Source organism: Trachemys scripta, chromosome 9, assembly GCF_013100865.1.
Source record: "Trachemys scripta elegans isolate TJP31775 chromosome 9, CAS_Tse_1.0, whole genome shotgun sequence".
In the NCBI taxonomy this organism is placed as follows: Eukaryota; Metazoa; Chordata; order Testudines; family Emydidae; genus Trachemys; species Trachemys scripta.
The window spans coordinates 73,013,068-73,027,058 of NC_048306.1; the positions used below are offsets into that span (position 1 = coordinate 73,013,068).

Consider the following 13,991-nt stretch of genomic DNA (forward strand, 5'->3'; position numbering starts at 1 on the left):
TACGTTTCAATTCTCATATTAATCTCAATCCTCTCCAATTTAACTAATAATTTCCCATGCGGAACTGTATCAAATGTCTTACTGAAATCCAGGTAGATTAGCTCTACTGCAATTCCTTTGTCTAAAAAATCTGTTGTCTTCTCAATGAAAGAAATCAGGTTGATCTGGCACAATCTACCTTTTGTAAAACCATTTTGTATTTTATCCCAATTACCATTTACCTCTATGTTCTTAACTACTTTCTCTTTCAAAATTTGTTTTAAGGCCTTGCATACAATTTAGGTCAAACTAACAGGCCTGTAGTTTCCTGGATCATTTCTCCCCCTTTCTTAAAAATTAGTACTATTTTAGCAATCCTCCAGTCATAGGGCATGACCCCCCGAGTTTACAGACTCATTACTTGATTTCAGTGGTCTTACATTGCGAATGAATCTAAAATCAATATGTCATCTGTCACAGATTTGTTCTTTCCTCCATTGGCTAAGATTGGGAATTACATCTATTATTGAAGCTGAGACTCCTGAACGAGTGGATTCCCTGGAGTAACATTTCAATGACCTCTCTCGATATTCATGTCCCAGTCTGAGCAATTATTTTTGTTTACTTTGAAGTATTTCTCATTAATAATCAAAGAGACCTTATCTAATATATACAGATGGGGGATGACCACAAAGACATTGTTAAAAGTTAGTATTTCATAATGCTTAGTGTTTCTTTGAATAGAGACTGTAGAACACTGAATAAATGCATCTGAGTCATTGAAGAATTGCTGCAAAAAGCTACACAAAATGTCTAGAAGTCCTTTGACAAATATTTGCACAAGGGGCGATGATAAACAAACAAGATCTAACACCTATCACAACAATATTTTTATACAACATGTTTTATTAATAGCTTTGTATTTCTGCTGTGCCTGTCAGGAGAATCATTTATCCCCAAATCACTGATTGGAGATTTACTGTAAAATGTAGTTTGCTGTTTTAATCTGAGTAAGGGGGAATGAGGGGGAAACATGCATCCAAAAGCATTAGCAGGTAATACCCAACATCTCTGAAGACACATTTATTGAATGCTTCAATTTGTCTGTGAACTCATGCTTAAATGGCCATATTCTTTGTTTTGCTTTTGAAATATTGTGGTATCTCTCTCACACATGGATACAGGTTCACCCATTATCAGCCAAGACCAGCACACCACAAGCCTATCACAATGGGAAGAAATGGCCATTTTTTTCTTGTTATACCATGCAGATAAAACCAAGGATAAAGTAATGTTTAGGTATCTGATGCAATCAATTCTGTTCACAGGAAGCCAGTTAGTAACTAAGGGGAGGGAAAGCTCAGTGGTTTGAGCATTGGCCTGCTTAAACCCAGGGATGTGAATTCAATCCTTGAGGGGGCCACTTAGGGATCTGGGGAAAAATCAGTACTTGGTCCTGCTAGTGAAGGAAGGTGGCTGGACTCCATGACCTTTCAGGGTCCCTTCCAGCTCTATGAGATAAATAAATATGGAGATATACCTAACTAAGTAAATTATAATACATTTAATTTATAATACATTTAAGTATGTAGGCCTAAAGTGCCTAGAGATTTTGGGTGCCCAATTTGAGAAACCTTAATGAGGCCTGCTTCAGAAGGTGCTCATCTCTTTCTGAAAATAAGACTACCTTAAGATGACTCACTTTGGGCACCCAGGAATCTAAAATAACTGGTCACTTTTGAAAATTTAGGTCACATTCTTTTAAAACTAAGATTAAAAATAATTCAGCCTGTTTTTTCTCCCCGAGAACTCTTTAACACACATTTTTGTAAATCACTCTGTGTGTGTTGGTGAAACATGAGGGAATTGCAATACTTTATCCATAAACTGAACACTGATGTTCATAAGATGGAATATTGCAATGTAGTGTAACATAAGGAAGAACTACATTTCTAAACTCTTTTAGTCTTGCCTTTAGGAACAATTGCCTCCATGATGATTACATTGATTGGTGTGGTTTCTTTTTAAAATTGTATTTTAGGGTGTGGAAATGTTTAAATGATCAGAACAGATTCTGTGATTGAAAGACATGATTTCCCAAGCATTGAGCTTCTTGGTTAGACCAAAAATCAGCCTTTATGTAAGAAGGCACAAGTCTTTCAATGGAGTTGCACTTGCTCACTTAAGGTTTGAATTTGACTGAAAGTTCTGGACATTGATAATGCTGGAGGGGGCTTCTGGGATGCACGTGAGCCTCTTGTTAACAGAGTTGGCCTTTGGTCCTTGTAGGCTAGTGGGTACCCAAGTATTCCCTCACCCCTCCCCACATCCACATTTTGCTCAACCATCTGCTACTATCCAAGGTTCCCAGCCAACTCTCCACACTAGCCAAGGGACAATTTCTTCCCACCAGACCAGCCAGTGAGTCCTAAGGGGGTACAACATATAGCACTGGTTGCTTTTGGGATGGAAAGGGGTGGTGAGGAGAATATGGAACTGACACATTTTGGGGGCGAAGGAAGTATATGGAATTTTTTTTGCAGAAATTTTTATCACCTGGCTGACATTTTGTTGACCGAAGTGGAACATTTGAGGTTGCCCACATTGGTGACACACAGATTGTTTTGACATAGATCAGACGATATATTTTGGCAATTTGGTGAACAAATTGGCAGGGCCGGCTCTGGCTTTTTGGCCGCCCCAAGCGAAAAAAAAACCAACAAAAAACAGGGAGGTCAGAATGGCAAAGCAAAAAAAAAAAACCCTGGAGCGCGGGTGCAGGGGGATCGGCTTGGGGGGGCGGGAAGGGGAGGGAGCAGGCGGGAGAGAGAGAGAAGGGGGCAGCCAGGGCTACAGCAGAGGCGCTGCCACGCAGCTCATCCCGCTGCGTTGCCGCCTGCTGCGAGGGCTCCGCTCCGGTCGGCAGGGAGGGAAGGAAGAGGACTGCCCTGCAGGGTGCTCTGGTTCTCTGCACCGCCGCCCCCTACAGGCAGACGGAGCGGAACAAGAACAACAACAACAACAAAAAAGTGGCTGTGCCGCCCTAGGATTGGGCAGAATGCTGCCCTAGGATTGGGCAGAATGCCGCCTCCAACAATTTGCCGCCCCAAGCACCAGCTTGCTCAGCTGGTGCCTGGAGCCGGCCCTGCAAATTGGAGAGCTGGGAAGGCACATGTAGTTGTAGAAGAGAAGAAAATTATTTTGTAAGACTGTCATCTGTGGAGGTGGGTCTTCTTCTTTACTCCAAAGAAGGGAGTGACAGGCTATATTTACAGAAGACTGAACTCTACTAAAACAAATATGATCAAAGTTCCCTACCTAGGGAGAGGTGGATGACTTGCTAGATATCATTGAAACAGATTGCCTTTTACAGAGATTATTATTTATATAGCACCACTAGTTTGCATGGCACTGTCAGATATACAAGAAGTCAAGGTCGTTGCCCTGACAATTTTACAATGTAAATTAGACAGATAACCCAATAAAAAACCTAATAACCCAATAAATAATTACAACAAACCATGGTGTGCAGGGGAGGGAAGAGATCAGAGCACACAATGGGAAGGGAGGACAGCTTTTGGAAATACATTATTTGTACAGTAAACAAACCATTTTTGATAGATGTGAAACAAAATATTTTTGCTTATTTTTAATATCATCAGGTAACAGATTACCATTGTTTACCTGCACCTAGGTTAGTTTCCCTGCAACATGTCTAAACTCAAGCACAACCTCTCTGTGACCTGGCTAGACTCAATCAGCCTGGGATAGGAAAGAGCTGAATCCCCTGAGCCACTGACTGGAGCAATGCTGCTAAGCTACTGGCCTGTCCCACTTGGCTATATGTGCACAGAGGAATATTTACATGGATATGGATAAGATCCAATTCATCCAACTAACCTCACTGATCATAGCCCCAGGGGGGTAACTATTTAATCATTTATAGATAAGCCAGTTAAAGTTCAATAAATGTGAAACTGATTCAAAATATTCATCAGGCAGAGAAATCAGGGACATAAAAACCACATTTTTCTTTAAATATAAAATTCCTACCTAATTCTCTCTCTTTAGCTGTGAAGTTGATGCAGTCAAGAAATTCAATGGGAATTGTGCACCTCACTCCTTTAAGCTCCTCTGAAAATCCTAGCCTTAGTTACTAGACTAAATTAAATTATTTTATTAAATCAATCAATTTAGAAACACAGGCCCAGATCCGCAAAAGTACTTAGGTACCTAATTCCCATTGAAATCAGGGGTCCTGGGTAAAAGCTATCTTTTCCTGGACAGTTACTATCCAACTTCAGTGGTTCCGATGTTTCATTAAGGAAAGGACAGGAGGTGAAAGAGCTACTGAGGGTGGGATGAGCAGGAAGATACTCACACTTAGGGTATGTCTACACTACGGGATTAATCCAAATCTATATAATTCGAATTTTGGAAACAGATTGTATTAAGTCGAATGTATGCGGCCACACTAAGGACATTAATTCAGCGGTGTGCGTCCATGTACCGGGGCTAGCGACGATTTCCAGAGCGTTGCACTGTGGGTAGTTATCCCATAGCTATCCCATAGTTCCCGCAGTCTCCCCTGCCCATTGGAATTCTGGGTTGAGATCCCAGTGCCTGATGGGGCAAAAAACATTGTCGCAGGTGGTTCTGGGTAAGGCCTCACCCCTCCCTCCATGAAAGCAACGGCAGACAACCATTTCGCGCCTTTTTTCCTGGGTGAACACTGCAGACTCCATACCATGGCAAGCATGGAGCCCGCTCAGCTCAAGACAGCAGTCATGAATATTGTAAACACCTCACGCGTTCTCATGCAGTTTATGCTGAGCCAGGACCAGAAAAACAAGGAGAGAAGGAGGTGGCGACAGCAGCGCAGTGACAAGAGTGATGAGGACATGGACATGGACATGGACACAGAATTCTCTCAAACCGCGGGCCCCGTTGCTTTGGAGATCATGTTGTTAATGGGGCAAGTTCAATCTGTGGAATGCCGATTCTGGGCCCGGGAAACAAGCACAGACTGGTGGGACCGCATAGTGTTGCAGGTGTGGGACGATTCCCAGTGGGCTGCGAAACTTTCGCATGCGTAAGGGCACTTTCATGGAACTTTGTGACTTGCTTTCCCCTGCTCTGAAGTGCCAGAATACCAAGATGAGAGCAGCCCTCACAGTTGAGAAGCGAGTGGTGATAGCGCTGTGGAAGCTTGCCAAAGCAATCACTGAGTTGCTGCTACGAAAGGTAGTGACTCTGGGAAATGTGCAGGTCATAGTGGATGGCTTTGCTGCAATGGGATTCCCTAACTGTGGTGGGGTGATAGATGGAACTCATATCCCCATCTTGGCACCGGAGCACCAGGGTACCCAGTACATAAACCGCAAGGGGTACTTTTCAATGGTGCTGCAAGCACTTGTGGATCACAAGGGACATTTCACCAACATCAACGTGGGCTGTCCGGGAAGGGTTCATGACGCTCGCGTCTTCAGGAACACTAATCTGTTTAAATGGCTGCAGCAAGGGATTTACTTCCCGGACCAGAAAATAACCATTGGGGATGTTGAAATGCCAATAGTTATTCTTGGGGACCCAGCCTACCCCTTAATGCCATGGCTCATGAAGCCATACACAGGCAGCCTGGACAGGAGTCAGGAGCTGTTCAACTACAGGCTGAGCAAGTGCAGAATGGTGGTAGAATGTGCATTTGGCCGTTTAAAAGGTCGCTGGCGATTGTTACTGACTCGCTCAGACCTCAGCCAAACCAATATCCCCACTGTTATTGCTGCTAGCTGTGTGCTCCACAATCTCTGTGAAAGTAAGGAGGCTTGAAAAATTTGCAGCTGCTGGAGGGAGGGAAAAAAGGAGAGATTTAAAAAGATACATTTTGCAGAACAATGCTTATACTCTTTCATGGTGACCAACACTATTCACATTACATAGCACAGGTGTAGCTGATGAGATTATCCCCACCTTGGAATCCACGGTCAGAGGTGGGGTAGTGGTGGCGGCCCCCCCCAGAACTGCATGCAGCTCGGCATAGAAGCGGCATGTCCGCAGCTCTGACCTGGAGCGACCGTTTGCCTCCTTTGTTTTTTGATAGGCTTGTCTGAGCTCCTTGACTTTCACGTGGCACTGATCTGAGTCCCTATTGTGGCCTCTCTCCATCATGCCCCTGGAGATTTTTTCAAAAGTTTTGGCATTTCGTCTTTTCGAACGAAGTTCTGCTAGCACTGAATCCTCTCCCCATATAGCGATCAGATCCAATACCTCCCATACGGTCCATGCTGGTGCTCTTTTTCGATTATCGACCTGCATGGTTATCTGTGCTGATGAGCTCTCTGTGGTCACCTGTGCTCTCCATGCTGGGCAAACAGGAAATAAAATTCAAATGTTCGTGGGGCTTTTCCTGTCTACCTGGCCAGTGCATCCGAGTTCAGATTGCTGTCCAGAGTGGTCACAAATGTGCACTGTGGGATAGCTCCCGGAGGCCAATACCATCGAATTGCGGCCACACTAACCCTAATTCGAAATGACAATATCGATTTTGGCACTACTCCACTCGTCGGGGTGGAGTACAGAAATCGATTTTAAGAGCCCTTTATTTCGAAATAAATGGCTTCGTTGTGTGGACAGGTGCAGGGTTAATTCGATTTAACGCTGCTAAATCCAAAATAAAGTCATAGTGTAGACCAGGCCTTAGTAGATTTTAGCTAATCATGTTAGTATCAGCCACTAACTTAGGATCCTGAAGACCTTTACTCTCATGGGTGGTCTTGACTGATGAGATCAGAACCACTGAAGTTAATGGGACTGCTTATGTCGGTAAGGGCACATGAGAAGCTCCCTTCGAATTTCCAAGAAACTAGATGAGGGCAGGTATTTAGGGTTCTAAACTTGTCCTGGGAAATAGATAACCATTATATTTTTTTTCCTCCTGATCTTAAGCAATCTTTCACTTCACAAGATTGAATCAGGATATTCCTCATCAGCCCCAGTTTTTGCTACCACTTGCTTTAATTTGAGGTAGGGTTATGTAACAACTTTTTTGCTGAGTAAAAATGAAACAGTAGCAAGTCTGCTAAGGATGCCAGACACCTGAGGTGTATATCTAAATTGCAATGAACTTGGCTAACATTGTAGGAGATGAGAGATTTAAAAAAAAAAATCAAAGTATCAAGGAAATACAAAGCTCACATACTATATATGGATGCCAGCATTTTATGTTTATACAGTAGATTTGTATGCCAGTCCTGATTTTGTCTGCAAGCTTTTTATCTATGCCTCTTTATTAAGGCTCCCATTTAGTTATCTTCAGCTGGTATTTTACAGCAACAGTCTGACATGAAGGTTTGTTAATCAGACATTACTCTGTAAACAAGCAAAGCATACACTATATATAGAATAAATGATAAGTAACTGTGAATTACAAGACGATAATGCCACTGAGGTTTTATTTGGTGACATTATAAGTTATAAGCAACAAAGAGTCCTGTGGCACCTTATAGACTAACAAGACGTATTGGAGCATAAGCTTTCATGGGTGAATACCCACTTCGTCAGACGCACTTTGTGGGTATTCACCCACGGAAGTTTATGCTCCAATACGTCTGTTAGTCTATAAGGTGCCACAGGACTCTTTGTTGCTTTTTACAGATCCCAACTAACACGGCTACCCCTCTGATACTTGACATTATAAGTTATGGCAGAGAGTCCTGAATGGATTATGAAATAACCGGAACTCAGAAATGGTATTAGAACCTCATTAAAAGTTGCTTTGCAAAACACCAAATATATCTCTATATAATGATATTACATTGTATTAAAAAAATTAAACATACTTTCCCCCACTTTCCTTTTCACCTCTTTTCTCTCACTTACCCACCCATCCCTCTCATAGCTATCCACCAACATGAATTCATTTAAAAACTCACACAATAAAGGAGCAAACTCATTAAGTAACAAATCATTGGCTGAATGCTGCACAAATAAAGAGGCTGGAGGAAATGCATAAAGAATTTCTGGTAACTTTTGCAATTCACATGGTAACCTCTACTCATGAATTACAGTAGTTGGCAGAGAAGGGCTTAAGGTGGATAAAGCTTGGTTACTGTAGCAATGTCTTCTCCTAGCCCCTCCACAAAATCAGTCGGAGACTGCTCCAAAGTACATGCACCAGTGCTCTTTTATTGTTCGTGCCTAACCCCACCACCTACTATTTACATATCTTACAGATCAACACCCTGAGAGACCGCTAGCTTCTCCTGCCAGCAGGGATCTAGAGCTCCTTGCTCCTCCCTTTTCTGTCTCTCCCCCCTTGGTTTCCTCCCAGTCAGCTTTATATAGCAGGCTGGGCACTCAGGCGCCCAGGTGCATCCCCTCAGGTGATTAGGATGTGGCCTCCCAGGCCAGTCCTAACTAATCCACCTTTTAAGCGAAGCTTGACTATCAGGGGCCTGGCTTGGATCTCCTAGCCAGCACCCTGTTACAGTTACCTATGAACTGGGACTCCCAGAATCAGTAGCTCCCATTTGAAAATGTTGACCATAATATCTCACCTCTTGTTCTACTACTGCTGCCAACCTATTTTCTAAGAGGGAGGCTGGAAGTAATCTGGACCCATCCCTGAACTTCTTAAATCTACTTCTAAGGGCAGGAGTCCTTCTCATTTAGGACATGTCTACAATTCAAGGTGGGCTGTGATTCCAAGCTCGAGATGACACACTCAAGCTAGCTTTCATCAAGCTAGCATGCTAAAAATAGAAGTAGTCACAGCAGTCTGAGCAGTGGGAGGGGCTAGCACTTGAGTACATAGCCATCCGAGATGCTAGGCATGTACTTGTAGAGGCTAGTCCTTCCTGTCACAGCTACACTATTTTTAGCATGCTATGTCTCCTCAAGATGGAAATCACACCCCCAGCTCGAATTGTAGACATATCCTTGGTTAAGAATTATCTAAGTAGAAGCACGACCAACAGCATGTTCCTAACTAACAATAGAAAATTGTGATTGTTGTTTGGCCCTCTGGTGTCCAAAACTATATTCATAACTACAACCAGAGGAAGATTACAGCCTTCTCTGTGTTCTTGATCTATACACAGACTATAACCAGGTTATTTCAGGTAGTTTATGTAACAACTCCCTCAAGATGAACAAAAATACCCTCCATTCATGAGTTCTCAGTTAAAACAAACAAACAAACAAACAAACAAACAAACAAACAAACAAACAAACAATCCAGCAGTTACAGGAACTGGCCTTTTGGGAGGATGGGATCCAAGCATCCAGCTTACCTGTGACAGGCTCAGTTAAGTGTAGGCCTGGCTTGATTGCTAGTAATTAGACATGAGTGAGGCCTCCTGTCTTGGGAGACAGGATTACGGAGTTAAATGGATCAGCAGAATCAAAATGGAAATGGAAACAGTATGTCTGTGTTAATGAAGTTAGGTAAATCGGTCAGTAAGCTAAGAGACAGAATGTCTGTATTAGCTCAGGTCAGAGGGAACACCTTTACAATGGATGAGATATCAATGCACAAAATAAATCTGGAATGTAAAATGAGGTAAAGAGTAGGTTGAGCATGGAACAGGTATGGACACAGCATTCTGTACAGCAGGAGTGGCCAACCTGAGCCTGAGAAGAAACCAGAATTTACCAATGTACATTGCCAAAGAGCCACAGTAATATGTCAGCAGCCCCACATCAGCTCCCACCCCCTCCCAGCGCTTCCCGATACCTCCCCACACCTCCCGATCAGCTGTTTCATGGTGTACAGGAGCCTCTGAGGGGGACGGAGAGGAGCGAGGGCATAGCAGGCTCAGGGGAGAGGGTGGAAAGTGGTGGAGTGGGGGCAGGGCCTGTGGCAGAGCCAAGGGTTGAGCAGTGAGCATCTCGCAGCACATTGGAAAGTTGGCGCCTGTAGCTCCAGCCCCGGAGTCAGTGCCTATACAAGGAGCCGCTTATTAACTTCTGAAGAGCCGCATGTGGCTCTGGTTGGCCACCCCTGCACCAGTGGATAGTTAATTGCCCAAGTAGCTGGCTGACAGTTAATTAGGCAAGGAGTACCTGGGCCTAATACAGGCTGATGAGGGCTCAGTCAGGAAGCCCTAGAAAAGAGGAAGCCACCTGAGGAGAGAGGATCCACCGGGGGGGAGGCTGGGTAGGAAGCTACTCCCAGTGGTGTCTTCCAGGGGAGCAGAGGTTCATGGAGAGCAGGAACAAGCCTAAAGAGAAAGTGCTCCCAGGCAAGGGACCAGAGCAGCTCAAGAGAATAAAGTGGGTGAGGGGCCTGGGGAGCTATTAGGGGATGACCACTGGCTCAGGGGAGAGTGAAGCACTGGTCGGGGAAGACTGGCATCCAGCAGAATGCCCAGCACAGGCCCAAGTTCCAGGCAGGAGGGGCGAGACATGAGACTGGTTAAGCCAGGAGTGGAGAGTTTCCAGTGCAGTAGGTAACTGAAGCTTTTTGTGTTGGTCTTTTCTGTTAAATAAATAATAGAAAGGCCTCCTTGGACTTATTTATACCCTCGGTGAGGGAAGCTGAGGCAAAGGCTCACCTGCAGCATGGTGCTTGACTACAGGGGGCTTGCCAGGGAGACCTCCCTGCCCTTACACCAGCTCACCTTAGAATTAACCACAGAAGTGTTTGCTGGCATTTTATAGAAACGAGAAACAACAGGAATTGAAAGACAGTGGATATTAAACCTCCTTACACAGAGGCGGTCACCACTGAGCACTCTTCTTAAGAATAATTTAAAATTTTGCCTGTTCTGCCTCATGGCAGAATGTACTTGCATCTCCCGTAGCACACAGATGTCTCTGTTTTTCCCTGTCAGATCTTTGAGGAGCACGACAACCTCTGAGAAGGAATGCACTGTGCTTAGCAATCAGCTCATACGTAGTCTCCCTCAATTTTGATACCAAGGAATCAAAGGTGACCAGAGGGAATAGTTAGAGGTATGTCATAATATGTACTGGGCTAAAGGCTGTCCTCAGCTACACCTGTGCAACCCCACTTAGTACTATAGGGTTGCATGAGTGAAACTGAAGAGAGGATTTGGTCCATCACACTTAAGCCCTCCCATCTCTTGAAATGAGCTCCAAACAGAAATAGCAAATATGCTGTACCCATTATACAAAATGCTCATTAGCATTCAATCAAAGTGCATATCACATTTCTGACTACATATCCCTTCTTTTGCAATTAGAAATTAAACAAAATTAAATAAATAAAATGATGATTTCCTTCTTCCTGATGTTGACATAAGAGCGTGTGTGTGTGTGTATGTATGTGTGTGCACAGTTCCAAGAGATTCTGCCATTGTCCCCTGACAACCTGGGTGAGCACATTTCTTGCATACATTTTGCTATCTGCCCGTCTGTGTCACTAGCATGGCTATGTAATAGTTTCCAGGAAGGGGTTTTGATAAGCATTGAAGTTACGTTTGGCATTTTTGTGAACAAGTTTTTGATTAGGGCAGGAACTGTTTTTGTATCTATATCTTTTAATTTCAGATAGTGCCAAGCACACTATGTCAGCATTTAATGATAATAGTGAGTTTAAAGAACAGTAGAGAAACACACCTTTAAGAATCAGAGATAAGCTTGAATTAGACATTTGGACCAACTCTCTCTCTCTCTCTCCCCACCCCTTGTCATTCCCTGGTGGCTTGGACCCATCCCTATCAGATGAATCTGAAGGAGAACACTAGATCCATACCCTGTTGAAGTATGGAGACTTTCAGAGCCAGATCCAAGTTTTGTGGCTTGTAACCATCTCTACTGAGAACAATGAGTATTGAAAAGTCCAGGGGTTGGCCATAGCCATCCTATTATTTTACAGTATTAAATAATTGTCTGATAACACTAACCTGATCTGAAGCCATGTGAGCATCGGCGTGGTGCCCCCACCAAAAACCCAGACTGTGAAAAACACAATAAGCAGTGTTGTGGTAAACATCATTTGTTTGGGTTGAGATTCTGTGTCCCGAATAGCCAGTGCAAACGCTATTGCACCACGTAAACCTGGGAGAAAAAAGAGACATGCATGGCAACTTAACATGCTTGGACATAAAACCATTTCACTCTTTCCAGCCCCAGTCCTATTCCTTGTGAAAAACCTAAACAAGTGGGCCTAAATATCAATGGGGGAGAAACAGAATGCTCATCTCCTCCATGGCTGCTACAATAGCTTCCGCCATGCTGGTGTCTTCTGCCCAAATAAGGACATTTGGCCTGAAGATTCATGTTGCTACAGGGAATGAAATGTTGCTGCCTCCAGCAGTGGCGTTGGAATAATTTGTATAGTGGGGGTGTTGGAAGCCATTGAACAAAACTGTCAACCCTGTAGCTGATGGAAACCACTTCAAACCAGGGGGTACGGCAGCACCCCGAGCAGCCCTAATTCCAGCACCCTGGCCTCCCAGGACTCTGATGAACTTACTTGGGCTGGAGAATTTAGTCTGTGTTCATGTCTATAACACAACTATTTGTAAAGCAAATTTCTGCAAACATGTCAAAGCAACTAGTCCTCACTGAGGAATTAGATATCGGGAAATCTCAGTTCAAATTAAAAAATAAAAGGAAAAAAGGAGAAAAGAAAACCTGTTTGAGTTACCAGAGGGGAGCCCTCCCCCCATTTAAAATTTCTCAAGTGATAAAAACCATTTTTTGACCATGGCCTCATATTTCAAACAAATGAAAAAGAAGAAATTATGTATTAAAGTTGTAAACACTACAGACAAATAGTCAGACTGTGAGCCTTTCAGTAACAGACACTGAATCATATTTAATTGATGTAATGGTGTTTAACTCACACACAATCAGCTTAGCAGATTTTTCACAATGAAACCATCCTGATATTTACAGACTAATCAGACATTTGTTTTATATCCATATAGTTCTTTATGTCAGGAATAATCTCCAACAGCCAGACTCTGACACCCTTATTCATGTTAAGTAGCACTGTAATCCTTTGTGTAGTCCCATTGATGGAATTAAGTAGTAGTTATCAGAATGTGGTCCATTAGGACATTTCTTGTTTGTGGCCAAGTGAAATATAATAATTTAAAAATCATTTTTGTGCTAAGAACAAGCACAAGTAATAAAGACTAATAAGTAGTTTTTAGAGAAAGATTTAAATGCCGGCAATACAAGATGCACAATAAATGCAGTTTTAAAATTATATATAGCATGGTACTTGAAATGTTACAATAAATGTAAAATTTATCCACCTATAGTGACTGAATAAATAGCAAAAGATACAAATGGGGGGAAACAGCTAACTTTGAATTAAAAAAAAGCCCCCTAGAGTATAATAAGCAAACAAGAAGGACCTCATAGTATGAAATATTACAAAAGACAAAAAAAAAAGCACTATTCGTGGCTGCATAATAGAAATACTGTGAACTCCCCTAATGCTTTCCTTTTATCTTTAATCTTTATTAGTTTTTCAAGAAAAATACAAAAATCAATGGGGAAAATGCAAAGAGAACATTTAAATGAATACAATTCCTATGAAGGGCACAAAGCACATTGCAAATATTAACAAATTAAGCCTCACATCAATCACCTTGCAAGGTAGGTAAGGTTTATATGGGGAACATTTCACTCACTGCAGAAATGTAATTATCTTTGGAGTAGAACATGGCAGCCGTTTAACAGCGCACAACAACAGAGTGCAACATTGTGTACAGCAAATGAAGGATTCTGTATCAAATCAAAAGCAGAAGCATCACATGTACAAGCAAAATGGAATAATCTCAACTGAAATTTGTCAGTGACACCAGATTTAACAACTCTGGTTCTTGTTTTTACTTTTTATCTACCCTATATACCATATTTGGGTGTTGGTTTATTATTGACTCACTGGGAAGAGTGTCACCAATTGAACACTAACACAAAAGACCTCATGTAAAATGAGGGAAGTGTTAGTGCTGCTCTTCATAGCCCTAGTGCCACAGGACATGGAATATTATATGCAGATCTGGTTCCCTTAGTCTAGGAGGGAGATGGAG

At 42.8% G+C, this 13,991-nt stretch overlaps 1 protein-coding gene across 1 annotated transcript in view; it reads right to left on the minus strand.

The window, feature by feature from the left end:
* SLC9A9 (solute carrier family 9 member A9) overlaps positions 1 to 13,991 on the minus strand; it is a 332,485-nt gene that overhangs the window by 111,064 nt on the left and 207,430 nt on the right. Inside the window, exon 12 of the mRNA XM_034781731.1 lies at positions 11,847 to 12,000. Coding sequence (XP_034637622.1) covers positions 11,847 to 12,000 — 154 coding nt within the window. The remainder of the gene's footprint in view (positions 1 to 11,846; positions 12,001 to 13,991) is intronic.